The 24,844-nt window shown below is 46.3% G+C and overlaps 1 protein-coding gene across 7 annotated transcripts in view; it reads right to left on the bottom strand.

Annotated features, from left to right (window-relative positions):
- The window catches only part of ELMO2 (engulfment and cell motility 2), a 35,969-nt gene that overhangs the window by 6,572 nt on the left and 4,553 nt on the right, over positions 1 to 24,844 (bottom strand). For 2 of the 7 annotated variants that reach the window (XM_036417704.2, XM_045574751.1), the window contains exons 2-16: positions 18,653 to 18,780; positions 18,310 to 18,350; positions 17,763 to 17,835; positions 17,345 to 17,395; positions 13,782 to 13,963; positions 12,159 to 12,258; positions 10,961 to 11,112; positions 10,042 to 10,120; positions 8,655 to 8,690; positions 6,782 to 6,832; positions 2,389 to 2,511; positions 1,905 to 2,039; positions 1,219 to 1,323; positions 1,005 to 1,113; positions 514 to 650 (exon numbers count right to left, since the gene is read on the bottom strand). In XM_036417704.2, the coding sequence (XP_036273597.1) occupies positions 514 to 650; positions 1,005 to 1,113; positions 1,219 to 1,323; positions 1,905 to 2,039; positions 2,389 to 2,511; positions 6,782 to 6,832; positions 8,655 to 8,690; positions 10,042 to 10,120; positions 10,961 to 11,112; positions 12,159 to 12,258; positions 13,782 to 13,963; positions 17,345 to 17,395; positions 17,763 to 17,835; positions 18,310 to 18,350; positions 18,653 to 18,730 (1,452 nt within the window). In that variant the 5' untranslated portion in view covers positions 18,731 to 18,780. Of the gene's footprint in view, positions 1 to 513; positions 651 to 1,004; positions 1,114 to 1,218; positions 1,324 to 1,904; positions 2,040 to 2,388; positions 2,512 to 6,781; positions 6,833 to 8,654; positions 8,691 to 10,041; positions 10,121 to 10,960; positions 11,113 to 12,158; positions 12,259 to 13,781; positions 13,964 to 17,344; positions 17,396 to 17,762; positions 17,836 to 18,309; positions 18,351 to 18,652; positions 18,786 to 24,844 lie in introns of those variants that run through there. The other 5 variants (XM_036417705.2, XM_045574749.1, XM_045574750.1 and 2 more) reach the window with 5 other exon arrangements.

Below are 24,844 nucleotides of genomic sequence, written 5' to 3' on the forward strand. Positions count from 1 at the left end.
AACACTTCCTTCTTTATACTTCCCAAACTTTTTACAATGAGGTGATCAGCTTCAAAACACTCAAGTCTAGAGAGTACCAGCTTTTGAGGGCCCTGTGTGCTCCTCCGAGACAGTCACTCAGAAAGCACGGAGGAATGACTTCTGAGTAGGTATCCATGACCTGCATATTATGCCAATCCACCTCTCCCTGATGCTTCCAATGCACAAAACAGCAATAGTGCCTGCACATAAGTGCTCAGCAAACCACAGCTATTATTGTGCTTATCCTCCTGGCTCCTAAGCAAGACAGGAGGGGTGAGTACTGCTCCACGGGCAGCTGAGGGGCCAGGGCACCAAGGGGAAGACATCTGCTCAAGATGACAGAGGAAGCACAACCAGAGGGGACCATGCCTCAGTCTTGTAATGTGTTGTTGCAGACGAGGCTGGTTTTCCAGTTCAGGGATTTCTCCAACTCTGGTCAGCTGTCACAGGTGATGGTCTCAGCCCAGGGACCCAGAGCTCTGCGACACTGACCTTGTTGAAGTCCTCGGCTGTTGCCCTCATCTCCTTCCAGGTCTTGTTCAGCAGTTGGATGCAGATTCCGAAGAGCTCCTCAAAGGCTCGGTCGTGGGTAAAGAACATGGGGTGATAGTCATTGCGCCCTTCGTTTGCTATGGGAGAAAAGAGGCAGGAAAGGGATGAGCTGGATGCTCATGTCAGGAGCTTTGGTTCCTCTGCACCAAAGTCCTGAAGAACAAAACCAAGACGAGGACCACGGCAAGTGACGAGTGTAGGATGGGCCTTTCCCAATTCCCGAGCCTTCTTCTCCAGGGCACTTGCTCTTGGTCCGCCTCTGCCCTGTGACACTCAGCCAGTCCTTGTACCTGGGAGTGGATGGTGGCATAGCTCTTGAACATGTTCAAACTGCCAGCTTGAACAAAGCAATACCCAAGACTCCCATTAACAAGGATAAGCTGATCACAGCTCACTCAGCCCCCAATTACAGGGCTGCTGTACAGACTTACGTAGTTCCCCAACCTGGAGGATTTCACAGAGCATTTTGGTAAGCTCAATCGCACTGCGGCCAAAGGGGCATTCATGTTTGTCTTCGCGGCTGCTGTTCTCCAGGACGATCTGGGGAGGAGAGGAAAAGGAGGTGAGGGAGGAGAGGACTAGGGAGGTGGGGGAGGGAGGCCAGAGATGAGGTACCAGGACTGAGAAAGCTGCCCCAGCCTTTACCCGGATATAGGTGTCCTGGTGGACTTTAGCCAAGTACAGCATGTTGTCCAAGGCCAGCATTCCAGGAGGAGTCTGCGTGAAGTCCATTGCTGGGTTGATATGGTTCTGGAGGAAGAAGAAACTGATGTAAGACTTGGCAGTCTTTCTGTGCGCAGTGTCACCTGAGCGGAAGCCCTTGCCCCTCATCTGAATGCTGCCAGCACTGCAGACCTACATCTACTGTAGCTCTTTCCTCAGCCGTCGCTACTATGAGACTGCGAGCCCTTGACTCCTGGGCTGACTCACCTTGTAACCCCAGCGTATAGCACACTGCTGGGCACTGAGTAGGCGCATAATAAATATTTAAATGAATTAACTCCATCCTAAAGCTGATCCTATCATAAAATACCCCACGCCTGCTTTTCAAAGAATCTCGCTGCTGTGGTTAGAGGTCTCCGCTCCATCCATATGGCTGACCGGCTGGCCCTGCCTACAGATGCCTTTGTTTCACAGGCCAAATGCTGCACATAAACTGTGATTCTGCCACTGCATAAGCAAGCTGAGGATCAAGGCCCTCCAGCTTCTCAGTGTCATCTAGTCCAAGGCCACCGTTACGAAGCAGGGATGCCCAGGACTCACTTGGGTGGGCCCTCTGACTTCCTGTCAGAGCAGAAGGCCTGCTAAGGTCTGTGCTTTGGGAAACTTACAGTAAATCCCAGCATTTTGTAGTCCTTGGTATACATGGCTTTGCGTTTTTCAGTCCCACTCCCAGGGACATTGCTCGAGTCAGACTCTGCATCAAATGCAATCCTCCTCAATTCGAATATAATGTCTCTCTGAGCCTGAAGTGAAACAGACAGCCAGCAGGTGAATCAGCTAACCAAGGGAAGCAAGGGAAAGAAAGAGTGATGGGGCTTGGGCAGAACTCTGGCCCCGATGGATCTCTGAAGAGGTAGCACCTCTCCCTTAGCAGGACAGAGGTGGGCTTGGTGCAGAGGGTCACCAGCAGGAAGAGGACATGGGGAGGCACACAGCTGGATTTCTCAGAGCAGACAAACCGTTTGTGCAGACACATCTTAGCAAGGTCCCTGGCACACAGCAGGCGCTCAGTACACAGCCTGAGCGTGGAGTGCAGCACATCAAACAGCACACAGCGTAAGCCAGGGAAGCTCTGCCCCACTTAGCGCCTACCTGGTCATTGGGGTCCATCTTGGTCATCATCCTTTCTTCCAGAAGGTTAAAGGTCAGGACTTGTAGGACATACAATTGATGGGCCATCTCAGTTTTGATCGGGCGGTTCCCTCGGATCACATGCTGGAAAAAGCACAGGCAGGGAGCAGGTGGCTCAACTGATTTTCTTTTACTGAAGAGTCACATCCATGCTATGCTAGTGAAAAAGAAAGTACACTGGGCAAGGAAGAGGGCTTTCCTCCCACACACAAGGACTTTGTGTTCTCGAAGGGGATGGACATGAATAGGCTTGATTCAGGCAGAGAGGATTCACTGCAGGCCAGAAGGCACGATCCTCTTCTCTTACCCCGCTAAGACGATGACACGGGAGCTCAGCGGCTGGACCTTATTCCAATCAGGTAAGTAATTACTGGTTATAATCAGTAAGTAATTACTAGTTTTAATTTGAACTAGCCACATTTTAAGTGTTCAACAGCCACATGTGGCTAGTGGCTACCAAACTGGACTGCAGGTCTAAAGAGATCCAAGACAATCCAAGACGATAGCTAACGGGCATGGAGGAAGATCTGCTTGTGGAATTGGACAGTACGGTTCTTTGTTTTCCCTTAGAAAAATAAAAGCCTCACTACTTGGTGAAGATGGAGTCACCAATTAGAGAGGCTTTAGAAAAGATCATTTTCTTTAAGTGACATGGAAACACCTACATAAAGGGGGGCATCTAATGCTCTCGTCCAACCCTCCTCACTCACTCCTCCCTCCTTTGTCTCCTACAACTGTCCCTCTTTTCTCTCCCCTCCCTGTGTTGCGTTCCCACCATGTCCCCCTCCCTCCTCTAACTTGTTCTGCCTGCTCTCCTTCCATGGCCCTGGGCCCCCCTCAGCTCATCACCTCCTCCCTCTGTCCCTCTGATGCCTACCCCTCTCCTATTCTCACGTTCTGTCTTTTCCCACTTGCTCCAGGCTGAGCAATGCTGGTTATGTTCTTGTCTCAAGCTATCCTGTTCTCACTCCAAGAGCCTGCTCTTTCCTGCATGCTTCCTGTATTTCTTGCTCCCCCACTTTATCTCACTACCATCTTGAATCCTGTCACTCGGCCAAATAAGACTCCTGTCCAGTTTCCCACATGAACCACCTGTATCCTTTGTGTTCTCTTACTCAGTCTAGGTGTGTCTCTAGGGGCCTGTGCTGTCCAATGTGACAGCCTCTGGTCATATGGGGCTACTTGCATTTAAGTCACTTACAATGAATTTAAATTGAAAATTCAGGTCCTCATTAGCACTAGACACATTTTAAGCTCACCAGGCACATGTGGCTAGTGCTGCCACCCAATGGTAGGGTAGATATGGGAACATTTCCATTATCACAGAAAGTTCTACCAGACAGCTCTATAGAGCTTCTAATTCTAGATCAGTGTCTTTTTTGAGCTCCCTCTAACTTCAGATCAGCTCTCTAGGGCCGGCTCAGCTAGAGATAACTAAGTTTGCCACTAGCCATGTGCGGCTATTGAACATTGGAAATGCGGCTAGTCCAGACTGAGACGTGCTGTCAATGAAGGCACACCAGACCTCAGAACCTTTGTATGTGAAAACAAAATGTACAGTATCTCATTAATGATTTTCCTATCTATTATATGTTGGAATCATAGTGGTTTAGATAAACTGGGTTAAATGAAATGTTATTGAAATTAATTTCCTCCATTTCTTTTTTAACATTGCTGCTAGAACATCTATAATAATAAAAGTGTAATATGCAAATCAACCGAACAGCTAAACAGCTGAACGACCATCCAGACAGACTTCTGGACAAAGCCAGAATGGATTCAGATGAACCCATTTCATGCATCGGGCCTCTAGTAGCAAATAAAATAAGTGGCCCCTATATTTTCACTGGATGGCGCTGCTAGGCCTTGTCTCTCCACCATGAGATGCCAGAATGCTTTTCCTTCCTGTCTCTTTCTTTCTCTAGGTCTGCACAGCCCAAACAATAACCACAAGCCATATTTAAACTAAATTTTTTTAAAAAAGATAAATTAAGTTCCCTAGTCAGACAGGTTACATTTAAAGTGCTCAACAGGCATGTGTGGCTAGTGGCTACCATTTCGGACAGCACTTCCACAGCTGCAGACATTTCTACTGGACAAAGCTGCCCTGCTCTCTTGCTAGAGGGTATGCTAATGCCCTCATCCCTCCCCTCTTTCCCTTTTAAGGGTAAGACTGAACTTACCCTTAGTTCAGTCTCAGTGTCTGTCTCCATCTCCCCAAGCTTACGTTTTCATTCTCTGCTCTCCCCCTAGGCTTCCTTTTCCCCTCTTCCCACAGACTCTCTTTGCCCAGGCTCTTTCTCTGTCACTTTCCTGCTGTCCCACTGACATCTCTTCTTTGCCCCAGTGTGAGCCTCTTCCTTTCTCTATGTTGCCCCACTCTGCCACTCCAATTTCTCACCACCTGTCTATCCCTACTCTTTCCACCTCACCTCTCCAGAACTCATCAACCACTTTAAAGAGAGGTTTAAAGTCAATGTGATATTGGTTTTCATTCATTTAACCCCCCTTTCTTAAACTTAGACACATCATTGTGGGAAAGTAACTACTCTATCCACCAATGGCTTAAAGGAGGACAGCTCCAGTTGGGTTTTACCTGACATCTTATTTGCCGTCAGATACTTCCAGGCCTATGTTCTTCGGCTGGACTCAGTTAACCTCCTGGACTTACTAGTAAGTGAGCATGCATACCATTTCCTAGCAGACTGTCTTAAGTCTTGAGCCCTGACACTGAACTGCCTTCTTATTGGAATCTTAAGCTTGTCATAACCTCATTCAAGAAAATAAAGTCTCAAAATTCATTAAATTTCCCTCACAAGAACATGCTTGCTCCCACACACGAAGAGGAATGTGGATGAGAGGGCGTGGGCACAGGGTGCTCTCTGTCACTTGCAGGCAGAGTGCGTGAGCATTTGCTCAGGCCCCTCCTGCAGGCTGCCCGTGGGCTGTGACCAGGGAATGGCCAATAGGCAAGAGCTAGTTCTGCTTAGTGAAGTCTGACAGGCTTCGCATGTTTAGACCAGCTGATCACTGGACTTCACAGATACTCGGGGCTTACTTCTTGAATTCTGTCAGCTGTTCTTTCTTGTTCACAAGGAACTGCCAATATAAGCACAGCGCTTACCTCATGCCAGGCACCCTGCTAAGCACTGTGTATCCGTTAGCTCATTTAGTTCTCACATCCAGAGGAGCAAATCGAAGCCCACAGAAGTTAAGTGAATTACTCAAGATCAAAGATTTGGTTGATGGCAGAGTCGGTGCTGGTGACTCCAAAGTTCATGTTCAGAATTAGTAAGTCCTTCATATTTGACTCTGAGTTTCTTCACTGTGCCCCCCCTAGTTCTCCCTTGTTTTTGACAACTGATAAAATGGCCACCTTTTAATGTAGAACCCTGGCTCTTTACCCGACCCCACTGTCCCCTCTTCCCACCTCGGTTCCCTCCCACCCCACTTCACCACCCTGGTAATAAGGAATTAGACCTCTTTCCAGAAGCCTCCCCCTCCCCACCACCTCCTACTCCACTTTCCTCCCTAACACACCCCTCAGGAAACACAGATTTTGGAGTGTGATCTTTCTAAAATGCTAGTCTGGCTATTTCGTGATTCTGGTTAAATCCCCTCAACTGCACTTAGAAAAAAGACTAAGACCCTACTTGGTCTGGTCTTTGCTTCCTCTGCAGTCTCACCACACATCTGCTCCTTGCTTCACCCTCTACCCATCACACACTCCGTCTGCCTCCGGGCCCCCAACGCCCCCAATCCTTTTCCCTTTGGTCCTCAGCCTTCCCTGACGACGGTCCTCTGAAGGCTTCCTGACACCTCTCCTTGCACACAGGACGGACTGCCCTCCTCTGAAATCTCCCAGACCACGAATCTCTACGAAGCCTGGCTACAAGGTGCCATGACCATTCGTCTTTCCTGCTGGACTGGAAGTTCTTCTAGAGGAAACACACTGTCTTAGACATCCCTGCTGGTGCCCCACACACTCAGGTTTATGACCCGAGTTAAATCAATGAGTTACCTTCCTTCTTTTGTGCCTATTTTAACACATTCCCTCTAGACAAACAAGTTTGGATCTGCCAGCCAACAAACAGTACAGCTGGCCTCAGTGTCTCCTTTGAGGCTCTGCAATCCCTGGTGGGCCAGCGGCCTCCTGGAGACAACTCTGCCCATAGAGGATTACAAAGAAAGCTTTTCACCTTGAGAGTGTTTAGTGCCTGTTGGTAAGTTCTCTCTGAATGCCCAACTCACTGAATAGTAATTTCAACAATAATACAACTATAGTAATGGTAATAATTGTTATTAATAGTAACTAAACAATAGTAACAAAATACAGCTTGTCTCAGAAACTTACATTTAGGATTATGGACCGAAGGTGCTTCTGTGCAAATGCATTGGCCATGTCCTAGTGAGAAAATAAGAAATATGAGGCAAGGTGGCAGGACACAGCTGTGACAGCCATAGAGGAAGGTGATGTCACAGCTCTGGGGCTTTTTCTGTCACAAATTTTTTCCTTTCAAATGAAAAGTGGACAAACAGAAAAAAATCCACGAACCATCAACTGTATCTTAGGCTCCAACAAATTCCCTCCCATTTTTCCTTTGTGAGTGCAAATAAACAAACAGGGTTTCTGGTCCCAATGGCACAATCCACACCATCTTCAAGGAGGGACGAAGACGCCTCAGACAAGACACGGTGTTACAAGGACGGTGGGGATGGACAGTGTAAACGGAGCACAGAGCAGCGCGATGGTCCCCAAGCTGAAGGCACTGTTCCAGGCAGACGCCCACTGCCTCTGCTGGAAGGGACTCCAGACCCAGGAAAGGGCTCTGGCCCGCCGCTCACCCAGAGGGATCTGGGTGGGGACCCTCTGAAATAGTGAGTAGTTCCCATTCATTCCTGACTGGTGGGGAGAATGTGTTGGGTGCTTTGGGGTAATTTTTCATAATAGGTGACTTTTTAAATTATATTTGGTTCTGATTTAACAGGAACACTTCATGTATTTAGTACACTCAGGAAAGGATCCTACTAAATTGAATCTTTCAGGGAGCGAAGCTTTAAGGGTCCTCTCAGAACCATTACTTTGACCATTCTTATGCAAATCTTTAAGAAATACAAGTCTATTTCAGAAGAGACTGCAATGATTATAATTTAATCATTGCCAAGGACTTGGCTTTATTAAGACCATCATTTATTTTTCTGGGTTGTGACACTAATACCCTTAAGGAGCTATTGAGATGTGAAGCTATTTTCTCCTAAACAAAATGGTCCCAGATTACCATGCTTTTAATTTCTCTGACAGCTTTTCATAATTCTTCTGTCTCTGCCTTCCAATGTCAGCCATCTCTTCTTATCATGTTAATTGGTATGACTTCACTTTCTAAACCGCTGCCTTAGTTTCATTTCATAGAGAATTCTAAGTCCATCGGCCTGAGGGAGCTGTCACACCTCTCCCATGGAGCAATGTTCTTGGAGCTCAAAGGCCTTTCTCTCATGCCTGGATTCCTGGCCAAATGCCAAGTGGCTGGTGCTGCCAGGAACATTGTTTTACTATGCTTGCCCTGAGCATACACACCACCTGGAGGAGAGGAGAGTGGCTTAGAAACTTCTTGGTAGCTATAGGAGGTCAGCTTGAGATTAGATCTCTCTGTGGACAACTAACAGTGGGAAAAGCCGGCAGTGGTCTACTGCTAGGACATTAAGCCCTTAGACTAAAAGCTTCTCTGTGGGGGAGCACTCATCCTCTTTCAGGTCCTTGTAGAGCTGACCTCCCTAAGCTCCCTCTTAGGAAAAATGAGCATCCAAATTCCCTCTTGTCAACTGTCCAAGCTTCTTCAAACGCCCACAGTCTAGGTAAACGGGGATTTACCTTGACACTTTGCTACATCAAGGTGGGGGATGATGTGTCACGGTATCATCTAGATGAAAGCCACAGGCTATTTCTGAATCGGATCTTCACTGGCCGAGCCACAGACCCATGTAAAGGCGAGCTACAAAGGAAAGACTGGGCCACATTCCCTGGGACAGGCATTGCCTTAATCCTGCATGTGGCTCTACTCTGCAGGATGTCTTCACATGTCCTGACAAATGAGGCTTAGGGCACACAACCTTTCTTGGTCCTGGAATTCCCCGAACATCTTCTTAGATCAGAGGTGGGACTCTTGCCCAGCTGAGACCTCCCCACCTGGATGAGAGCGGGGCCCTTTCCACAGAGCGGTGCTACTTACAGTGGCAGGCAGGTCTAGAGGATTAAGGTGCTTGTCCTGCCGGCAGAAGGCAAAAGCACAGAGAGAAGCAGATGGAAGAATGAGTTTTCAGTTTATGTTCAGAACAGGACTAGGAAGGAAGAGCTTAATGGAGCAAAGCCATCCACGACAGACAGGACAGACAGAAACACAGATGCCCCTGGTCTCCCACTAGAATCCACCAAGGGCTTGGAACCTGATCCCACATGAATTTCAACCTCCTGAGTCCAGGGTACTGACAGGCAACTAAAAAGTCTTTCTTTTGTACACCACTTGGGCTTTTACCAGAGAAATCTACAAAGTGTGTTGGAAGGGCCCCTAGAAAGACCTAGTTTTTCTAGCCCGGGGTTGCAGGCTCGGTCCCCAGTAAAGGCCTTTCAGGAGGCAGCCAAATCAATGATTCTCTCTCATCCTGATGTTTCTATCTTCCTCTTCCTTCCTCTATGAAATCAACGAAAATATAGTTTAAAAACTTATGTCTTTCCAAACAATGTTGGAAAGACCAAAGGGTCTTTTAATTGGGCCCTTTCATTTAACAGAAAGAGAAACTGAGGCCCAAAGAGGTTAAAGCATGTGTCCGGCCAGTGGCAGGCCCTGGACTCGTAGGTCAGAGCTTGTTCTCCTGCCCATCCGATTCCTGGTGTCCTCACTTGTGAGTCGGGGGTCTGGTTTACCTCATGACATCCTTGTGAAGTAAATGGGGAAGATGTGATAGCTCCCACATTACAGGTGAGGAAATCGGGGTTCAGAGAAATAGAGCTGTTTGCATACTGTCACACAGATAAATCACAGGAAAAGAAGGAAGTTTAGAACCTGGACCAGATGTTCCTTACATGAAACCTTGAGCTAAGTCCCTCTATTCTTGCTTCCTTAAGTAAGGCTCTCATTTGTTTCAATCTCCTTGGACTCAACAGTGATGCCCAGAGGGTCTCCTCTCCCTTCTTGAGCCTCTAACCTAGGGGGCGGCAAACTAAGGCCAAATTAGGCTTGTCAACTATTTGTGTAAATAAGGTCTTACTGCGAGACAGCCATATCATTCGTTCACCTACTGTCTGAAGTGGCTTTTGGCTACAGCAGTAAGGATGGAGAGTTGCCACATACAATATGGCCCTCAAAGCAAACGTATTTACCTTCTGCCCCTTTAGAGGAACTCGTCTGCAGGCCCCTGCTCTGACCTAAGACCCCAGCTCGTTTCCCTGCTCGTTGTCCCCTGGGTCTTCCTTAGCAAAGCCGCTCGATGGGCTCTGATCACAGAGGAACCAGAGGACTCTTGGGAAAATGGCTGGGATTCTGCTGTCTGCAGAGGGTGAGTGGGTGAGAATTCTCTTGGAAGAGCCCAGACGGAAAGCTTGGAAAGGCAGCCACAGACCTGTCGCTTGTCCTCAGGAGCCTTCAGAAAAAGTGCGTTAATCAGGGCAATGGCGTAGGTCTGAATTTCCTGGTTGGAGCTGTGTCAATGAAGAAAGAAGGCAGAGGAGATTAGAAGAATGACCAGCAAGATGATGCTCAGACATGGTTCATAAAATCACTCGCCAATTGTAATCAAATAATTAGCTGGGGCAAAGTCTCAAAAGCGGTTTTTAAAAGTATTTGTTCAAGAAATGCTAATTGGGCTTTTTGTTTGAATCAAAGCAGAGGATACAAAAATGATTGGTCCCTGTTCCCAGAGAGCTCAGTTTAAAATGGGAGACGGAGCCCTAGCTGGTTTGGTGCAGTGGGTAGAGTGTCAGCCTGAGGACCAAAGGGTCCCAGGTTCGATTCCGGTCACGGGCACATGCCGGGGTTCCGGCTCGGTCCCCAGGAAAGGCCTTTCAGGAGGCAGCCGATCAATGATTCTCTCTCATCCTGATGTTTCTATCTTCCTCTCCCTTCCTCTATGAAATCAATGAAAATATAGTTTAAAAACTTATAAACTGGGAGACAGATTAAAAAAAAAGTAGAGTATTTTATGTAAATACAATTGCCAAAGGTACAAACAGAGATTGTTTGGCCCATAGAGAAGAAAGCATCTCATTTTGTCTGGTACCACAGTGGTACAGGGAGATTGGGGAAAACTTCACTTTATCCGAAGGGACAAGAAGTGTCACAGAGGGTTTTACACGGGAGCATGACATGAGCAGACCTGAATTATGGGAGGAATCTGGCAGTAGTGTGGAAGAAGCAATGAATGGATGAACAAGCAGACCAGCAGCTTGGAATCCAAGCAAAGCAGGAGGAGGACGGGAAGACTTATGCAGACGGAGAGAGGAGAGAAGCGACAGGGCAGGGAGGCAGGCAGAGTCTCTTACACCTGGAGGTGAGAGATGAGCTGTCCCACAGTGATTTCCTCTGCTATCTTCTGGTACAAACTCTGGCTATTCAAGACCATGCTCTCCAGGATGGCCAGGGACCTCTGAAGGATGGACACGTCCACCATAGGCTGGCTCACGTACCCTGCAATCTGAAGGCAGAGAGGGACAAATCAGTTAGGAAGCCTGGGGCCCATGGGAGCTGGACGTCTTAGCCTTCTGCTGCTAGCCCCACAGACTCTCTCCTCTCAAGTGTGTTGACCACATTGGGCAGGTGTCCTGAGCTGGAGAGTGCTATCCGTTTATGGCTACCTAGGCCAATGCCAGGGATTCCCTAGGTATGGAAAACTCAATTTCAAATTACAGTATCCAGTCAACTGTATGTCCTCAAAATCTAAGGCTTAATACTTCATTTTCAAAATAAGGACTCGGGTGTGAAAAAGCTGAGTATAGAAAGCAGAGGATCTTACTGATACTAGGGTATTATTTCCAGGCGCTCTTCTCCTGACATGCACTGTGTCCCTATATACACACAGAACAGAGAGACTTGGAGAGGTAAACAGGATCTCAAAGTCTTGTCATTAATCCTCCTCAATCCCCACATGGCCAGGTCACTTTTGTCAAAACAGTGTTAGCACTGGGAGGTTCCCAAAGTCCCAAGACAATGGCAAGTCAGGACATGTTATTCACTGATTTTAGTTCAGTTTTTTGAGTTGATGCTGTCCCTTCTTGTAAAAGAAAGGAGGGCAAAACTAGAAGTCTTCTCTTTCACTGACTGAGTTCAATCTGACAGTCCAAACAGGCTACCTGGCAGGTTTGTAAAAAGAAGGCAGACTTATAAATATAAGGCAAATGAAATGAACACTTTTTATCAAAGAGAAGGGAAAGTCAGAAAGCAGGTCAAAAGACTCAAGGATGGCACTGGCTGATGCTGGTGCTCTCCCAAGTCTCACCAATACTCCAGTGCCACTTTGGGCAGATTCACTTGGAGAGCCAGGTCATCTCAGTGCAGGTCCTGAGAGTACCGCAGAGTAAGTCTTGCAGGAACCAGGGGAAGACCAGAGCTCCAGGATGAAAGTCTGGCCTCAGGGATAGAAAGCAGACCCATACCAGAAGGCAATATTGACTGCATCTCCACCTTAGCCTAGAGAACAATGGGGTGAGGAAGGAGAGAAAGACAGAATGCGAGAGGCCTCACCTGCTTAATGAAGGTGATGGAAACCATGTCCCAGGAGACAATGCCATGGTCCATGAGTTCTAAGAAGGCAGTCAGGGTGAATGCCAGCATCTCACTGTAGCTGAGACATGTGCAAAACACACACAAAATACAAAGATTCAAAATCGGGCACAGGTGTGAAGGCAGCCACAATGGAAGGATTTCAGTGTAAGCACTACATGAGCAATCAGTCGATGCAACTCTGAGTCAGCGCTTGCATGCACACCTACACAGACGTGGAGCAGATCTGTCCAGGTATCTCTCACTGGAAACATAAAGGCTGCTGGGGATTAGGCTTTCCTTCTCCTGTCACCTCATCCCAGGGAAACAGAATCACTTATCCATTTCCAAGAACAAAACCACAGCAGACCTTTGTCAAACCCCAATACCTTGTGCGGGTACCTAAGGAAGCATATGTACCATGTTCACCTTTATGCCTGGAGGCAGATGAGTACCCACTTGGGATGTGGGTTCAATTCCTGTTCAGCTATTTGCTAACTGTGCAAATTTTATCTTTTCAAACTTTAATTTCTTCCCCTGTAAAATCATGTTACTCTCACTGGGTTGTGGTGGGGGCAAGATGACAATAAATGCAAAGCCCTTAGCATTGTGCTGATGGAAAATAAGGATGAAAATGTTTTCTTCCCTTTGTCTGCCCTGTTTATACATTAAGTCCTTTATACTTCTGTAGAGTGCTTTGTAATTAACAAGCTATACTCCCATGGACAAAGCCTGCTCAGATCCATTCTCGTTTACAATGCTCCTCATGACAATACTGGGGCATTATCCCCATTTTAAAGAGGAAGAAGCGAAGGCCCTTCTAATCCTGTACTCCTGGGAGACTGCAGCACTCTTGGGGGGAAAGGGGGTGTGTCAATGCTGATGACAGTGAAAGCTTTAGGATTTTCTAGGACTTAAACAAATACCCATGATTAGTTGCTTGGTTTGGCTGAAAATTTCAATAGCTAATCTGTCGGCTGAAAGATTTCTGACTCTCTCTCTGCCAGCTTAGGCTCCACAGGCTCAGAAGGCAAACTAAATATGTTATTCACTGTGGATCACGACAAGCCAGTTTCCCACCACATTCATCTCGGCGCTGGAGCAGCGTAAAGATGTTCGTGGTGTACCTCAAAGTTCTGGGTCTCCTCTGCCCTGTAAAAATGGGTGGCAGGGAGACGGCACATGGATAGGGGGTAACCTATGATAAACACAGAGAGAAAGGGGTGTGTGTGTGTGTGTGTGTGTGGAGGGGAGATACTGGACAGGGAAGGAGGCAGGGGGAGATTAAGAATAGACAGGCACCTGTTCTATCAGATCAATCATTTTCCATAAATGTACAGGTCTGTCTTCAGCTGACCTCTATCTTCCTGAGTTCAGCAGCCCCTACTACTATTCACTTGGCACAGTACCATTTTGTGAGACTATAAGATTTAGGACCACGATAGTGAATTACATCCCTCTGTGTGGACTCTTGTGCTTGGCACACTGCTCTGGATGCAGACGGCTTTCAAAAACCTCATTTGACTCAATGGAAATGAGAATAGGATGCCCTGTGGAGAGTAGCAGACCTCCAAAAGCCCCAGACAAGACCTCACCAGTACTCACTGGGACAAGAGCTTGGTTCCACTTTCCACGAGCCGCGTCAGCACAACAATGCCATCCATGTTGATGAACTCGGTGGCGAAGGTCACGTCGGCAGAGAGCTTGGCCAGCTCCTTCATGGCATCCAGCCGGGTCTCCATGCTGGATGACTGGGTCCTCTCCATCAGCTGGCGTGCGGCCCGGGACTGTGAGAGCAGAAACAAGATATCTGCCATCTGCTCCTTATGGCAGGTGATTGCTCTGTGGATAGCTCTGGGGCCCTTTCTGTGAACATCCGTGCCTGAGGCAGAACTAGTTTTTTTTTTTTCCTCACTGGGTAGAAGCTGTTAAATAAATGTTCACTGGATAAATCGGGGAATTACCAGTATGCCCAGACCAATTCTGTAGTATCTATATTTTTTGTGGAACACTCTGGTCTATGGATTAAAGGAATTCCCACCCAGGGAATACAAGAGATATCCGAGAGATGACAGTCCACTAACTCTGGCAAGTCACAGAGAAACAGATACTGGTTCCACGTAGGGCAGTTTTCTGTTTATTAAAGCCATTAGACAGTGGAAGTGGTTGTCTCTTGAAGTAATAAGCTCTTGGTCACTAGATGCAATCAAGGAGAATCCGGACAACCATCTATCAAAGATGCTACAGAAGGGATGCCTGGGTGGAGAATTTAATCTGATGATGCTGAAGATCCCTTTCAATCTGAAAATGGGGGAAGCCTCACAATTTTTTTTAAAACTTTCTCTTCAAGTCCACATCATTGTTCCTCAAAGTGATAGTCCTGGGGAAACTTTAAGAATATCAAGGAGCAGCAAGCATCTAATTTCAAAATAGCTTTTTGAAGATGAAGCCTGTGACGAAGCCTCCCTGTGTGGGAACTTTTCCTGGCAGAATGCTTCTCTCCACACTTCAAGCTACAGCCACAACCCCTCCTCTGTGTTCACTGATCTTTCCTTTTGCTAAACTTATTAACTTTATAGTCCATGCCTCACAATTTACCGTTTCATCATTCTCTGTTTCTGGTGTGTTCATTTAATGTTAACAGTTGGAATGGAAGACTCTCAAGAGCAAAAATGCTCCTGTAGTCTTTATTGTTTTTTTTACAGAGCTAAGCAAGTGACTGAAGCCTAGTCTTGTTGCCGGCCTAGGAGTCAGGCCTGTTTCATCTCTCTCCCCTGTGCCCCTCCTCTTTGACTATTATAGATGGCCCTTTAACAGCACACTGCTCTCAATGATACAGAAATCCTTCAAGATCTCCACAGCGGGGAAAATGTCCGCCAGGAGAAAAGGTCACAGGAGAGAACAATCTGAAGAGCACTGGACTGCATCACACTTAGAAACTTCCAACTCCAAATGTTAATTTCCCTCTTGAGACAGCATGTCTGGGCGGCTGCCTCCTGCTCTAGAGAGGTGTGCTTCTGGGAAAGTCAAATGCTCCATACCAGAGCTCTGTAGGATGCTTCATGAGTCTATAAAAGTGAGTAACTCCAAGACTGTCATATTAAATTAGCAGAGTTGAGGGGGGAATAACGAAGTCCTTAAGATGAGTTCAGGAAAGGAGAGGGAAGCAGAAGAATGGGATGATAAGAATGCTGGCTGGAGTCTGACAGACCTGTAGCATTGTGACATGTGGCAAGTTAACCTCTCTAAGCTTAGTTTGTCTGCCAAATGAGGCTGTCAAGAGTGCCCATCTCATTGGGTATTTGTTAGGATTAAAAGATATAACCTATGCAAAGTATTTAGCAAAACATGGGTGTTTAAGAAATGTTGGCAGTTATTACTTCAAACCTCCCTTCCTTGTAGACAAACAAGTTTCTCTCTCTGTATCTGTCTGTCTCTGTCTCTGTCTCTCTGTCTCTCTCTCTCTGTCTCTCTTCCTCTCTCAAGAAAACAGGCGTCCTTAATTTTCTGGTGGCCTTTCCACAAATATACCTAAGCTACCCCGCATCGACTGTCCTCCTCTTGGGCTGAGCAGCCAGGGTGCGTCCCTCCACCTGGGCTTTGGCTTCCTCCTGGTCTGACCCAGAAGGGTCCTGTTCCATTCATTGCCCCCTCTTTCTGCACTGTCAGCCTTCCTCTTGTCCATCTTAACGAGATTTTCAAGGACACACAAAAAGATGCAACATTAGTTAACAACTATGAAGAGTTGGAGGAGGTGGAGAACTGGGTAGATGAGGGAGGGTAGTAGGGGAAAGACCTTTCATTGTATTTTCATGAAAATTTGTTGATTTTTTTGAACACTTGAATGTTTTCCTCTTTCTAAAGATCACATTTTTTGCCTTTCACATTTCTGAGTTACTACCATCTCCACCTATTTCCTTCTATAACCAAGCTTGTTAGTAATATGGTAAACTGGAGGTTCTCAATTTTTCACTTCTTTTTATCAACCCATGACAATCTGGATGTCACACCACGAAAACAGTTTGCAGGAAGCTCACCATGACTGACTGACATAACAGGTTAACAGCCAGCCTTTTGGTTCTGTTTCTCTCTCTGCTCCTTGTGGACACATCCCTCTGTCCTGACACTCTGCTGCCCTCAGCTCCTGAGTCTTTTCATGCTCCTGGTTTTCTTCCTGCCCTTCCTGTGCTCCCTTAGTTACCAGTGAAGGCTGCTCTTGCAGAAAACAGGGATCATCCTGGATTCTCCCCTTTCCTTCCACATCCAGTATGTTACCATGTTTATCCAGTTTACCGCTAAATTTTTCATCTCCATTGCCATTTGCTTTCAAGGGCTGTTAGCATTCCTCATTAGTTTCTTAGATATTCCGCCTGCCACCAACCTTTCTTTTCTTGGCCGATCTTCCACCCTCTGACTAAAGAGATCTTTCTAAAATATAAATCTAGCTGAAGCTGGTTTGGCTCAGTGGTAGAGCATTGGTCTGCGGACTGAAAGGTCCCAGGTTCGATTCCAGTTAAGGGCATGTACATTGGTTGTGGGCACATCTCCGGTAGGGGGTGTGCAGGAGGCAGCTGGTCGATGTTTCTCTCTCATCGGCGTTTCTAGCTCTCTATCTCTCTCCTTTCCTCTGTAAAAAATCAATAAAATATATTAAAAAATAAATAAATAAAATAAAATATAAATCTAAACGTAATATATAACTTCCTGCCCAAAATCTTTCAGTGTTCCCACCTTCCCTTCTAGACAGAATCCAAACCCATAAGCAGACCACCAGGCTTCTCACTGATGGCCACAGGCCCTAGCTATCCTGCATCCCGCTTTCCCCAGACCAAGTATGTCTCTCTGCTTGGGACATTTCTCATTTTCTTCTTTCTTCAGCTTTTCGTGTTCAGTCTTTGACATTCAAGCTATGTGTTCCCTTCTCTGGGAAGCCTCTGGTTGAGTCAGGTGGTCCCTTTTCTGAGTTCCTACAACTCCCTAAGCAACTTTCCATCAAGACCCTTGAGAAAGGCTATCTATTGTATTTGTTGGTTTCATCTCAAGTAGACTGTGAGGGCGAGGACTGACTTGTTAATCTCCACAGTCTTAGTTTCTAGAACAGAGTCGGGCCCAGGATAGAAACTCATACATGTTTGTTAAATAAATTAATTCCTAAGGAAAGCACCTACCGGGGAGATAGCCAGCTGTAAGATTGTCCCATTCTTAATGTCACTGCGAGTCTGGGAACAAAGAGAAAAAAAGAGTAACTAAAATAAAATATTAAAATTGTACAAGCTGTTGAGTAAACAAGAACTTTCTGTCATTTCCAAAGGAGTTGGAACAGAGACTCTTCAGTCTGGCCCTCTTCTCCTGCTGCTTGTTTCTTGGCACAGAATGTCTAAGGTCTTTTTCAAGCCCTGGGCTCCCAGGAAGTAAAACCATGGTGTTCCAGCCAGGAGTGGAGAACAAGGGCTGGCGCTCCCTAGTCTGCCAGGAAGCAGCTTTCCCCAGTGAGTGGAAGCTCCCTGGTAAGGTGAACGGCGTGGTCTCCTTGGGTGGTGCACGGCAAAGCAAGGCCTATATTGATTTTCGTCTCCTCGTACTGACCTGTTCAGTGATGTAGAGCTGGGGCCCATCTGCATACCGCAGGGTATAATACTCAGGGTTTGGCAATGACCACCTGTGTAAAGAGAAAAATAGTACAGCCTGTTTGGCTACTCCTCTGGACCCATCTAGAAGGTGCAAATAAATAATTTCAATAGAATTGCTCAAGGGGTCGGGTGGCATGTTTAAAGGACTGCGGACAAAAATCAAAGCTTTAGGTTGAGATGTTGAAAAATAACCTCCTCAAGGTTACAAATAACTTTGTAAGATTGACAGCACAAAAGGAGATACACATAATTCATCATGGATCTCAGATCCCACCAGGACCTCAGGCAGGGCATTCCTGGACTTAAAGGGAAAACTAAAGACTGATAAGAGGTCTAAGGGTCACCTTCATCAGCTATCCTTCCTTTGTAAGGCAACGATGCACAAAGCCCATACTCGGGATCTGACTAACTGGAGACCCTTCAGCAGAAGACCTGTCAAGACCTGGTAGTGCTCCTTTAGTCTCTAGCTTACCAGCATCCAAAACAAGGGAGTTTCAACTTACCCATCACAAACTTCCTTGATGATGGATGCCAGGGGCCGTTTCTGAAAGAAAGAGAGGGGTCATCCTTCAACCGGATCCTCCTCGTGCCAAGGTTCTGACCAGGGGCTGCCAAGCAGGATTAACCTGGGGTCTGAGCATGGACTTCTCCCTTGACAGCTGGTATTGAGAGGCAGCCTCTCCCAAGCCATGGTGACCAACCTTCCGTAGGGTGGGACAGGCCTCAGCTCTCCTCTGGCAGGTTCTTACTCCTGATGCCAGTGGTCCTCAGCCCTAAAGACATCCCCTGCCACACACTTCCCAGATCCCTCTGCTCGCATCACTGTTTGTCATTTCAGGAGCTTACCTGGTCGATTTCAAGGAGCTGGGCATTAGCACCTGGCCACTCAATGGCCACTTTGACAATATCTGATGGTGGAGGCATTGTTCCCAAAGGGCCCTACTTCTCTAAGATGCACACACAGATACAGCTGCCTGGGGAGAAGGAATCAGAAGGAAGAAAAAAGTCAGAGTTTGCGTTCACTTTTCACCCTTGTAAGATATTTTGGAAATCTAGAAGACAGACATTGTCCAAAGGCCAAACTACTACACATGAACTACTTAGTTTGAATTTTTCTAGATCACACCACAATCTCTCCTTGGGGCTTTTTGTCTCTTTGGATTAAATCAGCAAGTAGAAATGGCACAATCCTATCTATCAACTGCAGATCAGCCAGTAGGAAGATCTGCCAACGTGGCACTTCAGTTTAAGGGGAAAGAGTACTCTGTGGCAGAAGAACACATTTACTGCAAATTCCTGTCTTGGGACCGTGAGAGGGAGAAGCATATGCTCTGAGATGGGTAAGAACAGACGCCGCCTTCTCTCGCTTGGGCAGTTAGCTGAAGGAGCCAGCCCACTGGTGCTGTGCAGGCAATCCAGGAAAATCCCAGCACCAGCAGGGCCCGGCCACATGCTCTTTTGCCTCCTCCCTGGTTATTGCTGCCACTCCTTCCCCCTCAAAGGACACAATGTGGAGCCTCCTCTGTGTGGGATGATGCAGAGTTCAGAATATGGGGAAGAGAAAGAAGACAGGAAATGCTATTTTAGTCGCTATTGCCAAGGGCAAGCGCTGCTGAGAACTCAAGTGTAGGGAGGTGAGGATAGCCTCACACAGAGCCCTCTAGAGAAGGAGGTTTTGGAAGTACCTCTGGCCCCCTCCCCTACTTCTCTCCAAAACGAAAGAAAATAAATCATTTTGAACAAGTCTGGAAGATGCGCCCATGTGACTGATATCCTAGGCAACTCTGCTAGCTTAGTGGTATTCCAAGCAGCAGCTAAAGCATTCTCTCTCCAAGGTCTGACGAAGGGACGTCACTAGACTAACAGATCATTTCATGTGTATTCACACTCCTCGCCTGTAAGTTCAGGAGAGGCCTTTCTCTTAATGAAAAGACCCTCCTGCCCCCCAGGTTTAGTCCCTCACCCGTAATCCACTCTTCATGGACGGAGAAGGCCTGCCTCCCCTGGAACATAGCGCAGATGCTGCTGAGCTGTAGTTCCTGTATGCTATCCGTTTTCCAGCCCGAACACAAAGGGCAGTTCTCCCAGCCTCGTGAGCATGAAGAGTCCTGTCCCCACAAGAGGAAAGAGTCCTTTCCTCACAAGAGGAAAGCTTTCCTGACCATTTCCTGACCAGGGTGGGCTGCTTCAGAAGTCAATCGTCACAAATACAAGCATTTCCAGAACAAGACAATGTAAAAAAAAATGGTTTCATGTGCTTTCACTTAGTTTGTTGGGTCCTCCCAGCAGCCAAATGAAGTAGGCAGAGTAGAATTACTACCTCCCTGTGAAGATGACAAGATGATGCTCGGGTTAAGTTGCCCGAGTTCACCCAGCTGATAAGTAGCCAAGGGGACAGAAGCTGGAGCTAACTTTGGCCAATGCTCTACCTCCCATCTCCCTCCAAGATAGCCTGAATTCCTGTTCACGGCAACTAAATCAAGCCTAAAGGGACTTTAGGAGGCTGGCCTGATGGCCCCTAAAGCTTCCACAACTTCGGCAGCTCCGAGCAGAATTTCTCACGTATAATTTTTATGTGCCTAGACATACAACAAACCTCTGAATAGAAACTGGCCCCATGAGAATAACTCGTGGTTGAAGTGCTCTGCTCCAGTGACACAGCAAAGCAGGGGCGGTGCCACGAATATCTGGGTGCTAGGGCAGTCATCCTACCCTTATCGGTAAATCTGCCCTCATTAGGGGTGTGACTGTCAGTTGTGAGATAATTTTAGAAAACTGAGATGTCATTATGTACATAGAATAAAATGCACAGAGCTTCTATGTATAGTTCTATTATAGTATTCCTATTATGTATATGTTTCTATGATGTAAATATATTATATATAATGGAAATACCCACATCTCCCTAACCTAAAACAAGACTTTGAACATTTTCATTACCCCAGAAAATTCCCTCCATCATTCCCTCCTACCTCCCAGCCCTCTGAGAGGCAACTTCTTTCTGACTTCTGTCACTTTGCCTGTGTTTATACTTGATATACATGGAACGGAACAGCATGCCTTCTTAGAACATTTGTTACTTAGTTCATTTTTCCTTATTTTTAAAATAAGTAGACAGCATAGGGACAAGAGGAAGAGCAGCTTGCTGGGATGGCTTTCCCTACTGAAGCAGCAACTGAATTTAGAGCCAAAGGACTTAGTACCAATCCCAGTCCCATCACTAAGTGTCTAAGTGATGTGCACATGTCTCTTTTATCCAAGTCTCAGTTTTTGTTTTTTTCTACTATGAGATGTGAGTGTGAAACTAAAGATGTTTAAGATGCCTTCTAAGTCTAAAAGTCCGTGATTCTAAAGTGAACTTAAAACTTTGTATGCAGATTGCCCATTTCAAAGTCCTTACCGAAAGAAGCTATACCCTTATTTCAATGGTGCTGCTAAGAAACAAATAGTATTTTGGGGAACTCCTTTCCAGATACCATTGTTAGAGATAAACAAGCTAAAGCTCACTAATTTACAATTCCACTTTACTTCGACCCCATATGGCATTTCCTAGGTCAACTAACTGTCCCTTTCTTTCATTTTTTCTTCTTTTTAAAAATATATTATATTTTATTGATTTTTCACAGAGAGGAAGACAGAGGGATAGAGAGTTAGAAACATCGATGAGAGAGAATCATCGATCAGCTGCCTTTTGCACACACCCTCCTTGGGATGTGCCCGCAACCAAGGCCATGCCCCTGACCGGAATCGAACCCGGGACCCTTCAGTCCGCAGGCTGATGCTCTACCCACTGAGCCCAACCGGTTTCAGCCTAACTGTCCCTTTCTTTGTTCAAGTTAGCCCTGAGTGAATCCAAACTGTTCCAAGAATTTATATCCATTTTAAAGCTTGGAGACTTGCGACCACCAAGACTACTATAAACCCCCATTCTCAGCCACTCTGCCCTTCCCCACAAAGCCAGGCAGCCCGGTGGGTGAATGACCTCTCCCCAACTATGCCATAGCTGATGGCACCAAGGTGAACACTCAACTTTAGCTGGACTAGTCCAATTCTTTCTTTTGAACTTACAGACACAGGCCAAAAGGGAGTTGGATGGCAATGACCCTGGAACAGAAAGATCACAGTCAGCTTTAGAACAGGTATCATGGCAAGCCCAGGCCATTCGTAAGCCAAAGGTACAGAGAAGCAACCCCCTGGCCCTGCAGAGGGAGCTGCTCTGCAGAAAGAATCCAGAAATGTGCAGACGTTTGGAGGCCAGAAACCAGAAGCCACAAAGTCCCCGGAAGAGATGGAAGAGGACTTTTGAGATCCCATGGCTACACCTCCTACACTTGTACCGGAAATTCCCTTGTATCACGCCAATAAAACTTTAAATTAAACTAGCCTGCATTTCTGTTCATTGCAGCTAAAAAGCCTAAGACTAAGATTGACCCACGCTTTGAAGCAACTCTTATATGGAGATATGAACAGACCGCAGCATAACAGGCATAAGATGATGCACCAAGAAGGCCCTTAATTAACATTGGCTGAATTAATGAAGAGCAGAACCCACTTATTTAAAACAGAGCGGTTATACGGTGACTTTACAGCAATCATCTGTACATAACAGTTATGTGTAGATGCCTCTGTATCGCTCATTCTATAGCATTTTTATAGCTGATGCTCACAAAAACCCTGAAATCACCCGTATTTTACAGGTGAGGCTCTTGGAGTTCCGAGGAGTTGAGAAACTTGTCTTCCATACACCTCCACCTCAGAACTGGATCACAAGGCTGGGTCTTAGGACTTCAAAATTCATTCTCTTCCCTCTACGTAAGAATTCCTTTGATGATGACGTTACCTAACAATTACATAGTGCTATGGTACTACTCTCAGGGCTTTGCAAATATTAACTCATTTAATCCACACAGCAACCCTATATGGTACATTATTACCCTTATTTACAGATAAGAAAATGGAGGCACAGAAAAATTACGTTCCATGCTCAGTGTCACAGCTAGGAAGTAGTACAGTCAGAATTTGATCCAAGGCAGACTGGTGTTGTTTGAAAGCCATGTGAATAAAGTAAGACTGTATCTGGCCCATAGCAAGTCCTCACGGGAGAATTCTAGTTTGCTGTACCTGAAGCTAGAATACACTGAAGCTAAGAGACCCACAAAACAACTCACTAATTTAACAGATAATGGTACTCCACCATCTAAACTAGTTGGTCCCGCACAATCCAGCCAGATCTCCCTGGACTACTTGCTATTTTTATGAGGTAGGTCATGTTCCTTCATTTCTTCTGTACCTTTTCACATGCTCTTCCTTCCTTAACTGTCAAATGAACTCCTAGTCAAGCTTCAAAGCTCAGCTCAAATGTCACTTCCTCTCTGTACCATTCTTATGTTTCCTCACCTTTCCTTAGCAAAACAAAATAGGATTTACACCTTTTTCACTAGCTCCTCCTGTGGTCTCACCAGGCATGTAGTTGTGGGTCAGTGAGCATTCGTGTCTGCTTAAATCCTCCAGCCCTGGCTTCAACACCTATGCACTAGCTCTAAATGGAAAGGAACTGGCATGAATTGTCTTAGTTGCCTGATATTCCCATCATGTCTTACAACCTCCCAACTACACCATATTTCCATTGTTTAAAGTTTTGTTTTCATATCTAACATTAGACTGAGTTTCACTAGAGAACCAGATTTAGTACCCTGACTCTAGTTAAAAGAAAGGGGGAAATATCCCTCTGCTTTTCTCCTTATAGAAACATCGGTAAATAGGAGAATAGAAGTAATAACATTCTCCAGACCATTTTCCCAGGATAAAGGATCTCCTTGTGGGGCACTCTTCCAGCACTTGTTTGCTTACTCTTTTCATTTTCATTCTAGAAAGGAAGTGGAAATTAGGTGGAAGCAATTCAATAACATTGCAAATTCTTGGGTTTATAAATAGCCTTACTCCGCCACTCAGCAGTTCTATAGAGCTCACTAGCAAAGCGTCAGGATGAGGGAACTACAGCTCTGCATCCAGGCCTACGGGCAAAGAAGGAAAATGTCCCTTCAGATCACACAACTCTCCATCCCCTGCCCTCCCATCCTCTTAGAGCTATTACGGCTCTAAAGATGACATAGGAAACTCAAAATGCCAAAGAACAGGAGTGAGGTACACACTGATTTGGAGAAGATAACTCTATAAGGATTGGAAGCCCAGGTTTTCAAAGGCAAAGCTGGGGCAACAAGAGAAAAATAGCAGCATCAGTGTCTCCAGCGAAGCATTCTCTCAGTGGCTTCTGGAAGATGTGCTGATCAAATCAGCACCTTGAGCTTTCCCAATCAATCACCTATGCCATGACTCCTTTGTGGAGCTGGATTCTGACAGGGGGTGGACAGCCCGTCTGGAGAAAGGAAGTGAAAGATGATCCTTTCCGATTAGGAAGGAATTCAGAATGAAGAATGCCAGAGGTTTCCAGCTCTCCCCTCCCTCTTCTTTTTAGGATGGGGTTGCCTAGTGCTCTTTGTTCTGTTTTTCTGCTTTTGACTGGGGAGGTGGGAAGGTGCTCGAGGTACGTTTGGTTTATGTTTCCTGCAGCAGAATAGCCACACCAGGAAGGCAACTAGAGGTCACACCATCATTCTAATCAAGAACACAATCTCAATAGAGGCTTCTCTGAGATCTTCTCATCTGAGAAGTGACTCAACTTCCCTTAGTTCTGACCACCAAGTGACAGGAGGCTCTGAGGTAGAGAAGAGGGGAATTTGGTTGGCAGAGATTCATGTGCTGACATTCGCTGCTGGAATCGCTGTGAAGGACCATCAGACCAAAGGCAGCTGAGATTTCTCCTTTTTGTTGAAATTTGTTGGACACAAGACTTATTCAAACATGTGGTTAAAAACCACTAAGTTAGATAAAGCCCAGTGTGATGAGGAAGGGTGTGGGAACAGGGTAACTGTTTGGGCTTCTTCCGCTTAACACCTACCCTAAGGATCACCTAAGTCTCTTCGTGTCCTGCTTAGAAACCTTCTGCAGTTCCTACACGCCCATAAGGGAGCTTACACT

Source organism: Pipistrellus kuhlii, unplaced genomic scaffold (assembly GCF_014108245.1).
Source record: "Pipistrellus kuhlii isolate mPipKuh1 unplaced genomic scaffold, mPipKuh1.p scaffold_m20_p_6, whole genome shotgun sequence".
Lineage (NCBI taxonomy): Eukaryota > Metazoa > Chordata > Mammalia > Chiroptera > Vespertilionidae > Pipistrellus > Pipistrellus kuhlii.